Genomic DNA, 15,698 nt, shown 5'->3' on the forward strand with positions numbered 1-15,698 from the left:
TATTATACAATATTCTGTGATGGCTTAGTCCTTATTTCATTGTATTCTGTACAAATATTAATATAGCCTAGTGCTTTTTTGTACAAATTTCTAAAACTCGTCTTATAATTTTTCTTAATGCAATTAATTAAAAAAACAGGCTAAATTTAATTTCTCAGTCACTGATACAATTGTGAAATGAAAAACTAATTAAAATAAATGAACATTAAATTTCTAATAAATCATAGTTTTCTCTTATTATTAAAGTGCATGCATTAATTTAAATAATAAATTTTTCTAAAAATTAATATAATTATGACATATTTATTCTTTAAAGCCATTATCAATGCATTGGTAATCATGAGTTAAAAGTTTTATTTCACCGTAAATAATTTATTAGTTAAGAAATACTTCTTAGTTTTTATTATAATTTTTCCTGACATATTCTATAATTTACTACATATTTATTATAGAAAGTTAGAAAACAATTTTTTTTTATAAAATTGCGTTTTTTACATGCTTATTCTATAACTTCTCAAAAGATTTGAAATTTTTTTATTCTTTCAATGTTAGGAAGTGTGTTAACAGATCAGTGTTATAATAATAGCCGTTTTCCTTTCTATTACTGCTAATTTGATGGTAAAAATTAAATTTCATAAATTTTTCGAGTTGCTGCTTTCGAGTCAGAGATTTATGCGTGTGCTAAGTATTTAATGAATTATCTTTCATTTTTCTTTCATTACGCTTACATTGTAGATCGCAGTTTTCTTTAGCTAATATTCTTATGTATACATTTTTTCCAATTAATATATATTTCATAAATGGCTAAAAGATCGTGGTGAATGGAGTTGCGAATGATTCTGAGCGTTTCTCAATAAAATAAATAGAAACAAAAAAGAGAGCAAAGATTGAAAAAATGGATGAATTAAATCAATTATATTGTTGTATTAAAGTAAAATAAAATAATATTTCATCAATTACTAATACATTAAATCATAGGAGTGAAAGTAGTATAAAATTAGAATATATACTTATTGTATTATAAGCTTAATAATTGAATTTGCTTTATACGAAACATTCTACTTTACTAATTGTAATAAAATCAGTAAATGCATTTCCTCTCGCAATGCTTATTTTAGTGAACTTATTTGCATTATTAAGCCTAATTAGTTTCTATATTTTTAATTATTTACATTATGATTAATTTCATAACAACATTAGTTTGAAACTTCTTCGTTTTTTCTAGTTTTAATAATATTAGAAATGAAAATACTACTTTTTTTTACATTCTAATAATAACTTAGTTGCTAATTTGTTTCCAATTCGTAATTAATTTAAACGTTAATTTAAGAGGTTTTCAGTCGATTATGTTAATTCGAATAGATTGACTTTTTTTTAGAATTTATATCAATACATAATAATTTATACACGTTTATATGATTTATGGAGAAAAATTTCAATATTAAATAAAAAATTCTTAAGGAAAAAACTTTAAATCATTCGTAATTGATAACAATTTGTATTAAGTATAATTATGTAAATTGTATAAAAGATATTATTATATTTTTTTAATATTAGGAACATAACATAAAATTCGAATTTTTAATAATTACTAGATCAACAGTATGATTTAGCAATATGACATTTAATTTTTACAACTGAATGGTTTTAAGGAATTTAGGGAATAAGAATTCATGTACTCGTTCATTACTTATAATAAGAATGTACTTTTAAAAAATTACTTCACTTAAAACTTAATTGTGTTATTGATTTTGTAACTTTTCAATAATAAATACCAACATTATGTATCGATTTAACTTGGTATAAATTGGATGTTGAAAGTTCATTTTGTATTCGTATAAAAAGTCATACAATCTATTCAAAAAATAGTCTTTGCCCATTCATAAAACAGTTCGAATGAACTTTTAAGAGTCGAAAAATATTTCTTGGTCGCTGATTAGCTGATGCGGTATTTTTAAAATTTTGTACAAACTTACCGATTGCTAAAAATTTTACATAAATTGAAGTAACATAATTAGTCGTAAGTCAATAGAAACTTTATTATATAAACTTAAAATTAAATGTGTTATTATTTCTTATACATTGTAAGTGAAGGAGATACTTTTAAAAATGTAAAATATCAACAAAATCTATTTACAAATATAGTATATATGGTATATTATTTTATAAAAGCATCTTTAAAAATTATTTTGCAATGGAAATGGGAATCTTTATATATATATATATATATATATATATATAGATTTATATATTTATTGAGAAATAAAACAGATTTAATCTTACAGAAGCAATATTATTATTATGAAAAAATATTATTTTGAAATTATTACTTAAAAAAATTAACATATTATGTATTAATTGTTGTTAAATAAGTAGTGTTTGAAATACTTTTATTGTTTTATTATTGTTATTTTCATTTTACTTTTCTCGATGAATTAACAGAAATTAAATATTAAGTTCGTCGTAATTGAAATTATTGTACGTTGAAAATTTTTTATCGGTTTTCAATACAAAAATTTACTTTTGTTTGTGAATTTTAAAATGACGTATAAAATGATTTTACAATTATTGCTGATACTACTTTTGTAATAGTAATGCCATGGAAGTGAATTAATTTTTCTTTTTGAGGTATATTACTTTGATTTCATCATTGTGAAAAATGCCAGTTAAAGCTTATCCGGTATGTAATCTATAGGATTTTAAATATGTAATATTTTATAATTGTGCACAATGGAAATTGTATTATTTGCAATTAACATACTTTAACGTAAATTCCATTTATTATTGAAATAAGTGGAACAATTTATTTATCGATTAACCATATGGGTGATATTTATCATTGTTTTAATTTATTTTTCATTATATTGTAAACCAAACAATAGATTCGGTGATTCGTAAAAATAATTTTTTTAACTATGTATGAAATATAAAAATATTCCTACGCTTTAACAATAAAAGTAAGAAATTTTCCACTGATTTTATTCCATTTATTCTGAATATCCCATGGTTATTAAATTAAAACAAAAACAAAAACAAAACCAAAAAAAAAAAAAATACTTCGAGGCTATTTATCTTATTAATAAATAATATTTTAACGAAGCTTCCAATTTTTATATCTTTCAAAATATATTTTCGCGTAATGTGGGTTAAAAATTTCCTGCATCCTATACAAAGCAATTTTAAAATAAAAATATAGCTTCGTTGAACCATAAAGTATCTGACAATCGTCTAGAAGCCATAACTTATAAACGTAATAAAGTTCGATTTCTGCTTTAGGGTTGCCTATGTAAATAAAAATCTTTCCCAGTGTATTTCCTTTCCTTGACAAGATATTTCACGAAATGAAAATGAATAACCACACATTACAAATCACGTACGCACATATAGAAGCGTCTGCGCGGCCGCGCGGGCGCGCGTGCCCTTGTGTGCGAGCGTGAGTTTGTTTACGCGGGCGTGCTTGTATGTATGCGCAAATCATACATAGGTGATCAATCGCAATTCGCTCGACTAGTTGCCACATTTCCCCGCGACAAGGAGGCTACGCTATTTACAGATTAAGTAAGTAGGCATTAATCGTTGTTGGATCAAGTTTGCGGCGCGTTGAGATGTGTGCCAGCGTCGTGGAGGGGCAGGAGTATGAGTATCAGCAGGCCGGTTAGCGCCGTTCCGGCGACGCCGGGCGTCGAGGCGCCAGCCATGGCGACTTTACTATTAGATACCGCTGAGCTCTTATTGCGAGATTTTGTTGAATTCGCGCTGCTACGCCATTTCAGAACGTACTGTGGTGCTGTCCTCCCCAGTGCTTGCAATCTGTCGATAAAGTACTTGCTTTAATAGGCTGCTCGATTGAATATCTTTGAGTTAGTGGGGTGGAGGGATGAGGGATGAGCTGTGAGCAATGGCTTTTTGCCGATTAAATGAAGTAGCTTGAATTTTAAAATGTCCCGTCGTTAAAAGCACTCACAATAAATAAGTTTCGCAGTTATTGTATTGCAAATAAGCCAATAGAGGATTTATTATTCTATAAATTCAATTTTAACATGGGCAAAATATTCGTCTGTATATCTCATATAAGTTTGCATTATCCTTGTAAACAGGATAGTTAAAGAATTTTCATTACCAGCTTCATTGTATTATTAATTTTTAATCGCGATGACAAAGTACGAATTTAAAGTATATGTCTTTAATAATATTTCGTGTACTACTTTTGATTCAATTTGAATAATAATCTTAATTTTACGCTCGTATATATGTATAAGCATGTTTTACGATTTTTAATTAACCTTATATTCAAACATTTTAATATCAACGTTAATATGCAAAATATTTGTTCAAAAATTCATTTCTGTATTAAAGAGTGATGGAATGTTTTTGATAGTTTTAGATATTAAATAAAAATCTGCTTATTCTTGTTAAAGTTTAATTATTATGAAAATTAGCGGAAATAAAAATTGTAAATAATGTATATTAATGATAATCGTTTTTATTTCATAACATTGGTAATCCAAACTTGTACTCAAGTATTTTTACAATAATTTAGAAAATATTTTCAATATACGTGCAACTCGCATACGTTGTGGCTGCATATCTAGTCGGAAAACCCGAACGTCATCCGTTGTCGTCATCTCGGGAAAAGTCCAATGATTTTCGGAGGTTTGACAAATTTTTTAAGTATGCGACTACAGGGAGGCGCCACGCTCTCTAATCGAAGAAGCGAGAAGAGAGAGGCGCTCTCGCCGATGTCGCCGCTGCCAAGGTCAAGGTCTCTGTGATGACGGAAGACTGAGGTGCGCTTTGATTGGAGAGACCTAAGGGAGAGGCGTCCCCTAAGTGGGGACTCTTGGTCGGAGGCTTTATAAGTGGGGACGACGACACGGACACAAGCGCTGTCCAAGTGGAGAAGCCAAGGAAGAAGGAGGCGGCCCTTTACCGTTGATACTACAGTGATCAAGCTGTAAGTATGGCCACGATGGAAGGAAGATGCGTCAATTCTCCTGTGCCGCAAATAAAAGCTGTTTACTCTATCTCTTGTATATTAAGAAAACGCCAAACTACACAAGACACACTCCCTAATAAGGAGTGTGATTAATCATTGCTGATAAGCAATAATAATGATTCATCACTATCGACAAGGAGCATTCCGAATGTGATGGTATACTACACAGTATCACAGTATCAGATCAAGGCTACTGCATCTCTGTCAGTAAACAAGGTCTATGCATACTTAATTGCTAATCCTTACAAAATTAGCAAGCTATTATTACATAGTGTTCGGTATTCCACTCGGACGGTAGTCGAAGGACCAAGATAGTAGACAAGATAGTAGACATATCAACCATTTTATTGGTCGAACAGCGTGAATAAGTGAGAGGTTAATGCTTCGATTCAGTAATCAATACACATTGCTTTTCGTGCTATTTATTGACTTTTAATTTAAAAATACACAATTCTGATTCTACGCTGGTGGTGAGAATCGTTGAGATTTTCCTCTTCTTTAGTGGTTGTTTTTTTTTTTTTTTTTTTTTCTTTTCACGTGGAGGTAACATGTACTGCAAATCGAGGTTGGAGGTTGTAAATCTCCGGGTCCTTGTGGTGTAGAGCGTTTGGTAGATAATTACTACACTGAGAAGTGAGAGGTCGTAAATCTCTGGACACTCCTTGTATATTGCCATGTATGGTGTTTTAAGTAGTACGAGTATCCTATTGCTGACTAAATCAAATCATTCAATACTTCAGTGTATCTTGGTAGTGCGCGCAGTGACACTTATCGAAATTTAGCGGACATTGGTGCCTCGATCCAGAATACATTACAGAATGCAGTGACTTCTTGATCCAGAATTAATACCCAAGTTTTGGCGCCTTAATTCAGAAAGCAGTACAGAATGTAGTGGGGTCTTGCAGTACAGCGTGTGTCTCCTGTTAGTTGACTCAAGCAAGTGCACGAGCTTCGACGAGTTTGATTATCTGGCAACATTGTACAGGTGTTGCTATGCGGAGAATTGTACAGGGCTTGGAGACTAAAGCTTTAGAAGTTTCGAGATTTGTAGGAAAGCAAGCTTTAGGCGATTAGAGAATTTAACGGTCGTTGTAATGCGGAGACTAGATAAACATTACAGTACGTTCGCAAGCAAAGGCTTTAAAAAAGATCGAGAAATTTCGGAATCAATAAACAATTTGGTAATCTTTAATTTGTTTAAGGCGTAATGCATTAGTTTCGATAGGAGCAGTGCTGCAGCTAGTTCCAATCGTGGTATGGTCATTCCTTACTGACCATATTTCGTAGTCGTGGTCGTGGCAAATAACGATGTCGTGGAATGAATCGATGTTAGTGACGAGTGGTGGTCTTTGTAGTAACTTTTGCATTTTATGGATCTTTTACAGAGGCCCATGCGGTCCCTTAAACAAGTGCAGCAAATTTCGCGGCTTCTTAATACATTGTGTCTTTCTAATGCTGACATTCCTTTGAATTTTAAGCACATAGTAAGCTAATATTTTTCAGGGCATTATTTTCACTCAATTGGTTGTGTACGACCCTGTAGATTGAGTTAACTGTGAATTTTTTACTGATACGTGGTAGGAGTTTGACGTTCCCTTAGTTGACGTGGTTCGGGGCCGTGCTCGTCTGAGATGACGCTGTGTCGTGGCTCTAGGATGTTCCGTTTCTTGGTACATCTCATACGGCGCCTTCATTCGAGACGTTAGAAACTCTTGCAATTTTTCAATACGTCTGAATGAAGTGCAAGAGCTAATCGATGACTCCCACAATTCCTTTGTGACAGGATCGGACCGACGAGAGGTGAAGTATACAGATACGTAGCCCAACAGATCTTCTGCTATTCGCAATGCTTTTAGTTATTTCATTGCCTCTTCGATTCTGTTGATTAGTTGCTCCAACTCGGCTTTCTCCCCTTTAATTTTGTTTAAATTGGGGAACGCCCGTCTGAAATATGATTGAATAATCAAACGCTTGTTATAATGCCGGGCTGTTAGGAATTCCCAAGCCGGAGCAAAGGAGTCGGCTGTCATTGGGAGTTCAGAAATCAATTGCACTGCTGGGCCTTGCACTGCGGTGTAGAGCCGATGCATTTTCTCCGCATCGCTGGTCTCATCGTTATCCAAGACCAATGCCTCGAAAAGTTTATGATACTCCTGCCAGTCCTCTTCGATTTTCGGAAAACTTGGAAAGACTAACGCGTGGGAGTCGGCCTCCTTGTGCTTGTGCCTTGATTGGTGAGACTTCTCTTATATAATGCGAATTCTTTCTTATATGCATTTTTCACCAGGTAATCGTGATGGAAAATAGTAGCTGTCCAGTTCGCGATCATGCGTGCATGATGCTTTTTGAAGGCCGGGTGCAGCACCTCCATGTGGGAAATTGCATCTGAGATTTCATCTCAGGTCTAATGCTAAGCTGTAATGTCTTGCGTTCCTCAGGCAAGTTCTTCATTAATGCGATGCGCGATCATTGAATTTTCACCATTATTTCAAGCTCAGCGTGAAGGTGTGTTGGAGAAGCGCTTCCGAGTGTTAATCACTTAGGAGTCTTATTGCCCTTACCTTTCAGTTATTCTAATGCATAGTCATTGCCAGTTCTTACGAGACCGGAATTATAACTATTATAACATATCACAACACGCATTAACTAATAATAAGGAGTGTGCCCACTCAGTTGTTGATCCTTACGAGATCAAAACAACATCGACATCTCAAGGAGCATCTCGAGAAGACAACTTGTTTCAACGGAAGATCAGTTACAAGCAACTGCAACGACGTGACTGAATATAGTGTATACCTTTCCATAACACATAAATCCAACAAAACAATAGTGTAATTGTAAATAAATCATATTTTAACGAATAAGCGCATATTGTATTTCTTCCACTTGACTCCTTCACAAGCATCCGCTAGGGTGGACGGCAATTTATTATATATCTATTTTATTATATATATATATTTATTATATAATATTATAAAGCTATCGAAACATTTTCAGTTCGAGCCAAGAGATCAAACAGTTTCGAAAAATATAAAATGATGTTCCCTCGACTATTGCAGCCGATAATCTAGTAGAATTTCATTTTAAACGCTACCGTAAGAGTAATTGTTCCGTCTTATCTGACATTGAATCGATAGTAAGATAATGTTTTTACAATCACTCTACAAAAGATCTGAATCAAGAAGAGTAAGTAACAGGAGATTTTAAATACTATACGATTGAACATTAATAAATCATTTAATGTACATCAATGAAATTAGTATTAATTGATATTAAGATGTCGCTTTAATTATATCGCGATTGAATTAAATCATTACACGAAGCGAAATAAATGTGAAAGTTGCATTTTATTAATAAATATAAATCGCTTATATTTTTTAAGTATTATATTTAACGATAGCATTATTAAAAGAAGGAAAAAAATTTTTATACGAAAGTATGGTAATGCGTGAGAATAATATAACGACAATATCGCTCTATAAAATGTAATGTCAAAAGTAATTGATTAGAAAATTAAACGAGCACAAGAGACTCTAGATAAAATTTATTTGTTTGTTTTTTTTTTTTTTTTTTTTTTTTTTTTTTTTTTTTTTTTTTTTTAATATAATCGGTTTGTACGACAAAGCAATATGTAATATTTTTTTCAATAGAGTAACGTAATATTTGCGAATATTCATTTTTACATTAAACGACATCAATACTTTATTCCACTTTATTCTTATAAATTTGAACATTTACTATAAATTCTATTAAGCTCAAGCTTATTGTAAAATTTGAAAATCACCTCGTTATATGTACGTAACACGTTTATTCGAGCTAATTTTACTAAATGTTTCAAACGTTCCTTTGAACATCATAAGACTGTATATAAAATATGAACTATGCTATATAGATTTTGTAATACGCTTTATGGGGTATATAAAATCAACTTTAATTACTTAATAAATTAAATAAATAAATAATAATAATAATAATAATAATAATAATAATAATTAAAAAAAAAACACTCTTACGCATCTCTCTATAAGTATTGTAATTACAAATAAAACAATGAACTTACTTTACTATGACAGACCGTATATCTTGAGATACGGTGAAATTTCTCGCTATATCTCGGGGACAAAATGTATGCAACCTCGGCCCCTCGGAATTTCCATTGGTCTTATTATATTCGTGCACTGTCAGATTCCAAGCTGTACATGGTCCTATTAAAAACGCACATTGATAATGAAATATACGCTTTACATTGGAATCGAATGTTTTGTATTTGGAATAATTTTTGCCTGTAAGAGGATATTTTATAGAGGATATTTTATAAAAAAAAAAAAAAGTTTGAAATATAATTTTTTTTTTTATAAAAGCTGATAACGGATGATTGACGAAAGACGGAACTTTATCTTATTTTCAGGGAGCGTATTAAACTTATTACGATTAAGATAAATGTTGACGTTAAGAATAATTGACGATAATAGAATATCGGTATTTCATGGATAAAATGAGAAGAACAGTATGAAAGAATTTTTTATTTTATGACGCTGGGTCAATTTACTTTGGAAAAGTTGTTGAATTGCATAAGGCGACAAAGTTGTAACTGGACTTGATTTCGAGTAAAAAATTTATTTGCCGATTAATTATGTAATTGAGCACACTGGACGTCACTTAATCGGAACTTCTTACTGTAGAAGAAAAAAAAATCGAACAAATTATAAGATATCAAATATTAAAATATAAATTTATATGTAAAACATAGTTCACTTACACTGAATTACTCATTGTTATTTGAATAGAAAAATACATTTTCGAGTAAAAAGTTTGAATAATATTCTTCTCATTATCATGTCGTACGATAATTCTAAAAATTACGACAATATGTTATCGATGCATGAAAATATAAATTTTTCTTAGCTTATTATTAAATAAACAATAAATTACCTTCTTTTCTTTCTTAGTGGTAGTAGCATGTTAATTTGCCATTTGATAATTTACAATATGGAGGTATTTTTAGATTTTCTATTGATTCACAAAGCTGATCAGAACATGTACATTAAAATAGAAATAAACAGGCGAAGGAATAATTTGCAAGTTTTAAATTAAAAAGCCTTTTAAAAATAAGGCTTTTGCATCGATAAGTTATAAATAACAATGAAAAAAAAAAAAAAAAAAAACAGTTTGTCCAATCATTATTTATAAAAACCTTTTTGAAAACGACCTTCGTGCGCATAAAGTATTCAAAATAGCTCTCTTATTCTTCTATTTTGAAATTCAGTATGAATGTATTTTCTAGCGTGAAGTGATGTTTCGTAACATCAAACCAGGCGGAAATCATTGGAGAACCAAAACATCTGTTAACTTTTATTTCCATTTCTTTCGTTTCAGACTGAGGAGCTCTCATTTTGTTTTTTGTAATATAGCTGAGTTGGTTATAAGTAAATCCTTTAAGCTTTAATACACCGACCAAGTTTTTGTCGGGATTACGTTTTCTTTGTTCTTTAATTTTTGTATTATTCTTATTTCATTTAACGTAGAATATAAAAAACGAAACAAAAAAAAAAAAAAAACAAAAAAAAAAAAAAAAAAAAACTAAAAGGTGTAAATAACAATTTTTCGTTAACGGTCGAATAGCCGCGTAATAATAACGCTTGCCAAATATATTTACGCTTTACTAAATAAAATTGAAACATTCGTCTCTATGCATTTATTTATGTATGCTTTTTCTTTAATTTACAAATGATTTATCATAATGTACAGTTTTCACATATACAATACAATTAATCTATAATTTATGATATTTCACATTAGGACACTAAGGTGAACGTTTAATCAAATTTTTATCACAATACATGTTAATTAATTGTTGAATTGTAGATATACGAATTTTCCCCATATATGTCCTAGAAAGTCAAATAATTTTTTGTTGTTGTTCGACAATTGCTCTTTTCTTCCTTCAGATAAAAGGTAAAAAAAAAAAGAAAAAAAGAAAAAGAAAAAATCCGTAAATATACATTCATTAATTTGTTGTTTCTTTCATTGCATACTACAGGAAATAATTATTTTAATGAAAGAAGATATGTGGATTTAATCAGTTGGAAATCCAACTGGAGCATCGATGTAAACTTTCAAGCTTATGCGCTTCTTTTTTCAAATAGTCATAAAGCGCTTTGTATCGCATTTTAAGTCAACCAAAATATTTTTATCATCTGTATAATCTCATTGTTCTTTGAAGTTCATTGTATAGATTTTTCTTTGAATTTCTACAAAAGATACATTTTAGTTATATTGCGATTGGAGGCGCTTTGGAATAAAGAATCTCAAATTGTTCTTATAAATTTGACGATGCATCTCTTTATATATCTCATTGTGTCTGTGTGCGCGCGCGCGCGCCAGTGAATGCAATATTTATCACTTGATTTATAATTGCTATTACTATTATGTTCTTTAAAACTTTAAAGTGTTATCGAAATTATATAATTTACTTAACAAATGTCCTATCTTTTGCATTGCTCCTGTTAAAGATTCAATGCTAGCTTTAATGAATTTGATGTACAGATTTTCATCTCGAGCCACTTTGTTTTTAACTACAAGAATTTCATTGGAGATGAATTTTTTTTTTTTTTTTTATTTCATCTATTGTTAAAAAATTATAGCATCTGATAAAATTGGAAGGATGCCAAAATAGAAGCAAAAATAAGATTAACATCAAAATTTTACGGCACGTGTATGTCAATAGTACATAAAAATTCTGTTGATGCTATTATGCTGGTTTTTTAATACGTTGGATTTACCGACGCATATAAATAATTGCTTGAATATATAATTTTTATATAGATAACTTTTAAAAATAAAACTTATTCAATACAGTGATAATAATTGGCTTTACCTTTTATTTTTATATATATTTTTTTTAATTTTAAAAGCGAAAGCGCCATACGCTTGTTTCAGTCAATTATGAATATATATTTATACAGCATCGGCGGACATATTTAATTCACATTAATAATACATGTTTAATTGAATATATCTTTAAAGACATCATATTTTATTGCTTTTATATTTATGTTGAAAAGTAAAGCTGGAACATTTAGTATTTTAATTATAACGTATAAGTTAAGAGAACTTAATAATTAGACTATTTTTAGTATAGGAATTTCACATACGAAGCTAATAAGTCTCGAAAGTGGTAAGAAAAGATTGACGGTAAATGGAAATAGCAAAAGTAAAATCGTCAGTGAATATCGATCTTTTAGATTAAAAACACGATAGCGATGAAAATTCGAAATAATAGTCAATAAGCTGTTCCATCGCATTGTATAATTGCGTGTGTAGTACAACGAAATATTTTGGCGGCCTTTTTGGTCTCGCATCTTCCATCTTGGTCTTGTGGCTCGAATATTTGGCATGGGCGAGCGCGCACATGTTCTCACGTCATACGCAACACCTTTGTGAATTGACGATCAGCTAGTTTTTCGTTTTGCCGAAGGGAGTAAGGAATCCCATTTTCGTCGATATTGTCGTCCTCGTTTGATATCTTCTTGCGCACAGACGCGCAACAGCCGTTGTTCATGTTCAAAGGCTTTTTCAGGTGGATCGAGGCGTATGAATGACGAGGTGCGTTCCCATTCTTTCTTCAACAATGCGAGCGAGTGATTGGAGAGTGCCAATCTGGTCACGCGGTCATACGTTATCGTATCCCTCAAGTTCCTTTATCTCGCCTGTGTAAGACATCTACAGGTAGTCCCATCCATGGCTTTATTACCCAACAAATTCATATATTTATTGTTGATATAGTATCAACTATTTTTATTACTCTATATCTATTAGATGCATTGTTGTGAGTCTTTCGCCTCGTTTAATCCCCCGAATCTTCAATCTGTTTCGATTAGATTAAATCTCATCCGACTCTGTATGTTAAATACACAGAGGCTTATCTTCATTCACAAACAGCAATAGTTCATTTAATAATTAATGCTGCCCGAATTTTACGGCATTTTAAGACGAATTATTAAGAAAAATTCAGTACGAATTAGTCGTTATCAATTAATGGATGCTCTTTTGTTAATTGCAATTGTTAGGCGTTAAATTTAAAAAAATTATTTATATAATTATAAATTCCAAGGCAAAATGTCGATTAAAAATATATTATGAATAATATATTTTCGTTGTATTATAGGGTACTTTAATATTTTTGGCACACAAAAATCATCATCTCTATTGTTATTGACACTATTATTTTTATTGTTTACATTTGCCTTTATTCATGCGTAGTTCACATTTTAACACTCCTAACACTCTGATCGTTATTATGTGTAGAAGATAATTAGAAATGTTTCAACGCAATTTTGTTTGTTTTGTTTTGTTATTTGTTTTTATCTCGTCGTAACAATGAAAATATAATCAATTAATTACTAAAGGCATTTGAAATTGAAATATAAATTGAATATAAGTACGAGGTTTACAACGGATACAATTATAACAATGATTTTACAGTTGGCAGCAGCTGTGTCGGTGATCAACTACGAATGTATAAGCGCGTCGGTCATCCGGGGATCCCTTCCTCGCCCAGTGAATTGCGATAATAATATTGTAATATAGAAATATATGTGACATGCGGTGACTAGTTGCGGAGCTCAAAAGTGCCTCTCGTTCACAAGAAATCGTAATTATTTTAATACTTGAAAATAATGTTAGACGACTATATTCGAATTGAATACGTGAAAGGCTCATTACAATGATATAATGGTGATTATAGCTTGAAATAATGGTATTGTATGTTATTAAATAAATGTAAATTGCATAATACTATTATTATCATAAAAATAATTTTATATTATATCCTTTTATATTATAGGAGCATAATTATTCTGGTCAAAAACGAGTAAAAATCAACTTAATGTAAGAAATTTAAAAACTTGTAATCGTGACTCTCTTATATAAAAACGGAGATTTTTTTTTATTATTTAAATATGAAAATTGACGTAAATGTCACACCTCAATTTTCATTTTCGTATTAACGAAATATTTTATTAATGCATTCGTTTGAAAATAAATAATGCTAGATAAAGCAATTGCAATAGTAGTAATTGATCGTTATATGACATTTATTGAAATGGGATCCTCGTATTAATGTGAAAATTATACGAAGAATACGTCGTAGTTGAATTACCGTCTGAGTATCATACAAATGAAATTTATAAATTTTTCTCTCCTCGTCTTTTCTCATCTTTTCTCGTCTTTTAATAACCAAGGTCTTTTAAAGGTCAACAATGTGATGTTGAGAAGATGGTTAAAGAGTTTTGAAAATTACAAAAATGTATTTATTAATTAATATACGAAATTATAATGTCCAGCCACGTAATTATTATTATTAATTTTCAATTCATGTAATATTTATCGTTCAAAGCTTTTACTTAACCCCGCAACAAACAATAAATAATAATGATATTAATAATTCATAACAATGCCCTACAATAGTAATTTGTTATAAATACTTTTTTTTTACTTGGATGATTATATCGGGCGAAGCCCATTAACGTTGAAGAAATATCACGCAATCGAGCTCATTAAGTTACAATCTCTACTTAAAAGTGACGGTTGCTTAAATACATAATTAAATACACTGTAGGTAAATACTGAATAAAAAGGTGAACAAAAAAGAGAAAAGACCGAAAGTGAAATTGCTTGGCGAATAAAAGTCGCAACTACGATGCTGTCAACGCGAGGTGAATAAATTTTCCTCCCTCTTTCTTGGCACGAAGCTGCAGCCTATAAATTGTCCATATAAATTGTCAAAAAAAAAAAAAAAAAAACAAACCTTGCGCTTTCGACACAAATCTCGCGATGCAAGTTCGCAGGAACAATAGAAATCGCTATACAAGGGAATAAAGAAAGGGAACTCACGTGTTTGCGAGGATTCGATGAGTATGGCGAGCTCGCGATTCGCCGGCGAGTCGATAATGTAAGTGCACTTTTGCTGGTAATAATGATTGAGAGCGAAGCTGAAGTTGGCCGAGTAGCCGGCGTGGATCTCACCCTCGAGCTTCTCCACATTGTGGCTGCCGCAGAAGCTGTCTTTCGCGAACTTGTACTCGGCGGTGAGATTCAGTCCCGCGTGGCTTGATCTCGACCACTCGATGTATACGGGCGTCGTACTCCAGAATTCCACCGGCAACCAATCCTGTATGCATTTATGTTTACTTGTTGTTGTTCTTGTTGTTGGGGAAGAATTATTGTAGCGATATTGGGATTACTTTCTTCGAATTGAAAATTCATTTCATTTTATCGCAAACTCCTGGCTAATGTTATTAAGACAGGAGATGGCCTTATAAATATATATATATATATATATATATATATGGTGTTGATTGGTTTGTGTATGCATGCATTTTTTAAGCGTTAATAATGTGTGTGCGCGTGTATGTGCATGTATGGGAGAGTTGGAGGAACTTATCTTAAATTTCACGATAGCTCCCAACGTTAAAATCGCGACGGATTATAAGAGGGATTCGTTTTAAGCCGATGAGATGAAAATTATATTTTTACATTATTACGGAGGACCATGCACTTTATATTGATTTTTGCCACACTATTCAGTATTCTTCCCCTTAAGTTCTTATCGTTATATATCTGGCACATTTGAGAAATTATGTAAGCCGATTTGCAGTCGCTTGAAGATTAGTTGCGCAAGGGCCAATACTCTACTGGAAAG

At 31.2% G+C, this 15,698-nt stretch overlaps 1 protein-coding gene across 1 annotated transcript in view; it reads right to left on the reverse strand.

Annotated features, from left to right (window-relative positions):
• Nucleotides 1–3,419: 3,419 nt before the first annotated feature.
• The window catches only part of LOC105359497 (uncharacterized), a 224,319-nt gene continuing 212,040 nt past the window's right edge, over nucleotides 3,420–15,698 (reverse strand). The window contains exons 15-17 of the mRNA XM_011496111.1: nucleotides 14,891–15,167; nucleotides 9,057–9,201; nucleotides 3,420–3,810 (exon numbers count right to left, since the gene is read on the reverse strand). Of these exons, the coding sequence (XP_011494413.1) occupies nucleotides 3,585–3,810; nucleotides 9,057–9,201; nucleotides 14,891–15,167 (648 nt within the window). The 3' untranslated portion in view covers nucleotides 3,420–3,584. The remainder of the gene's footprint in view (nucleotides 3,811–9,056; nucleotides 9,202–14,890; nucleotides 15,168–15,698) is intronic.

Source organism: Ceratosolen solmsi, unplaced genomic scaffold (genome assembly GCF_000503995.2).
Source record: "Ceratosolen solmsi marchali unplaced genomic scaffold, CerSol_1.0 scaffold11, whole genome shotgun sequence".
Lineage (NCBI taxonomy): Eukaryota > Metazoa > Arthropoda > Insecta > Hymenoptera > Agaonidae > Ceratosolen > Ceratosolen solmsi.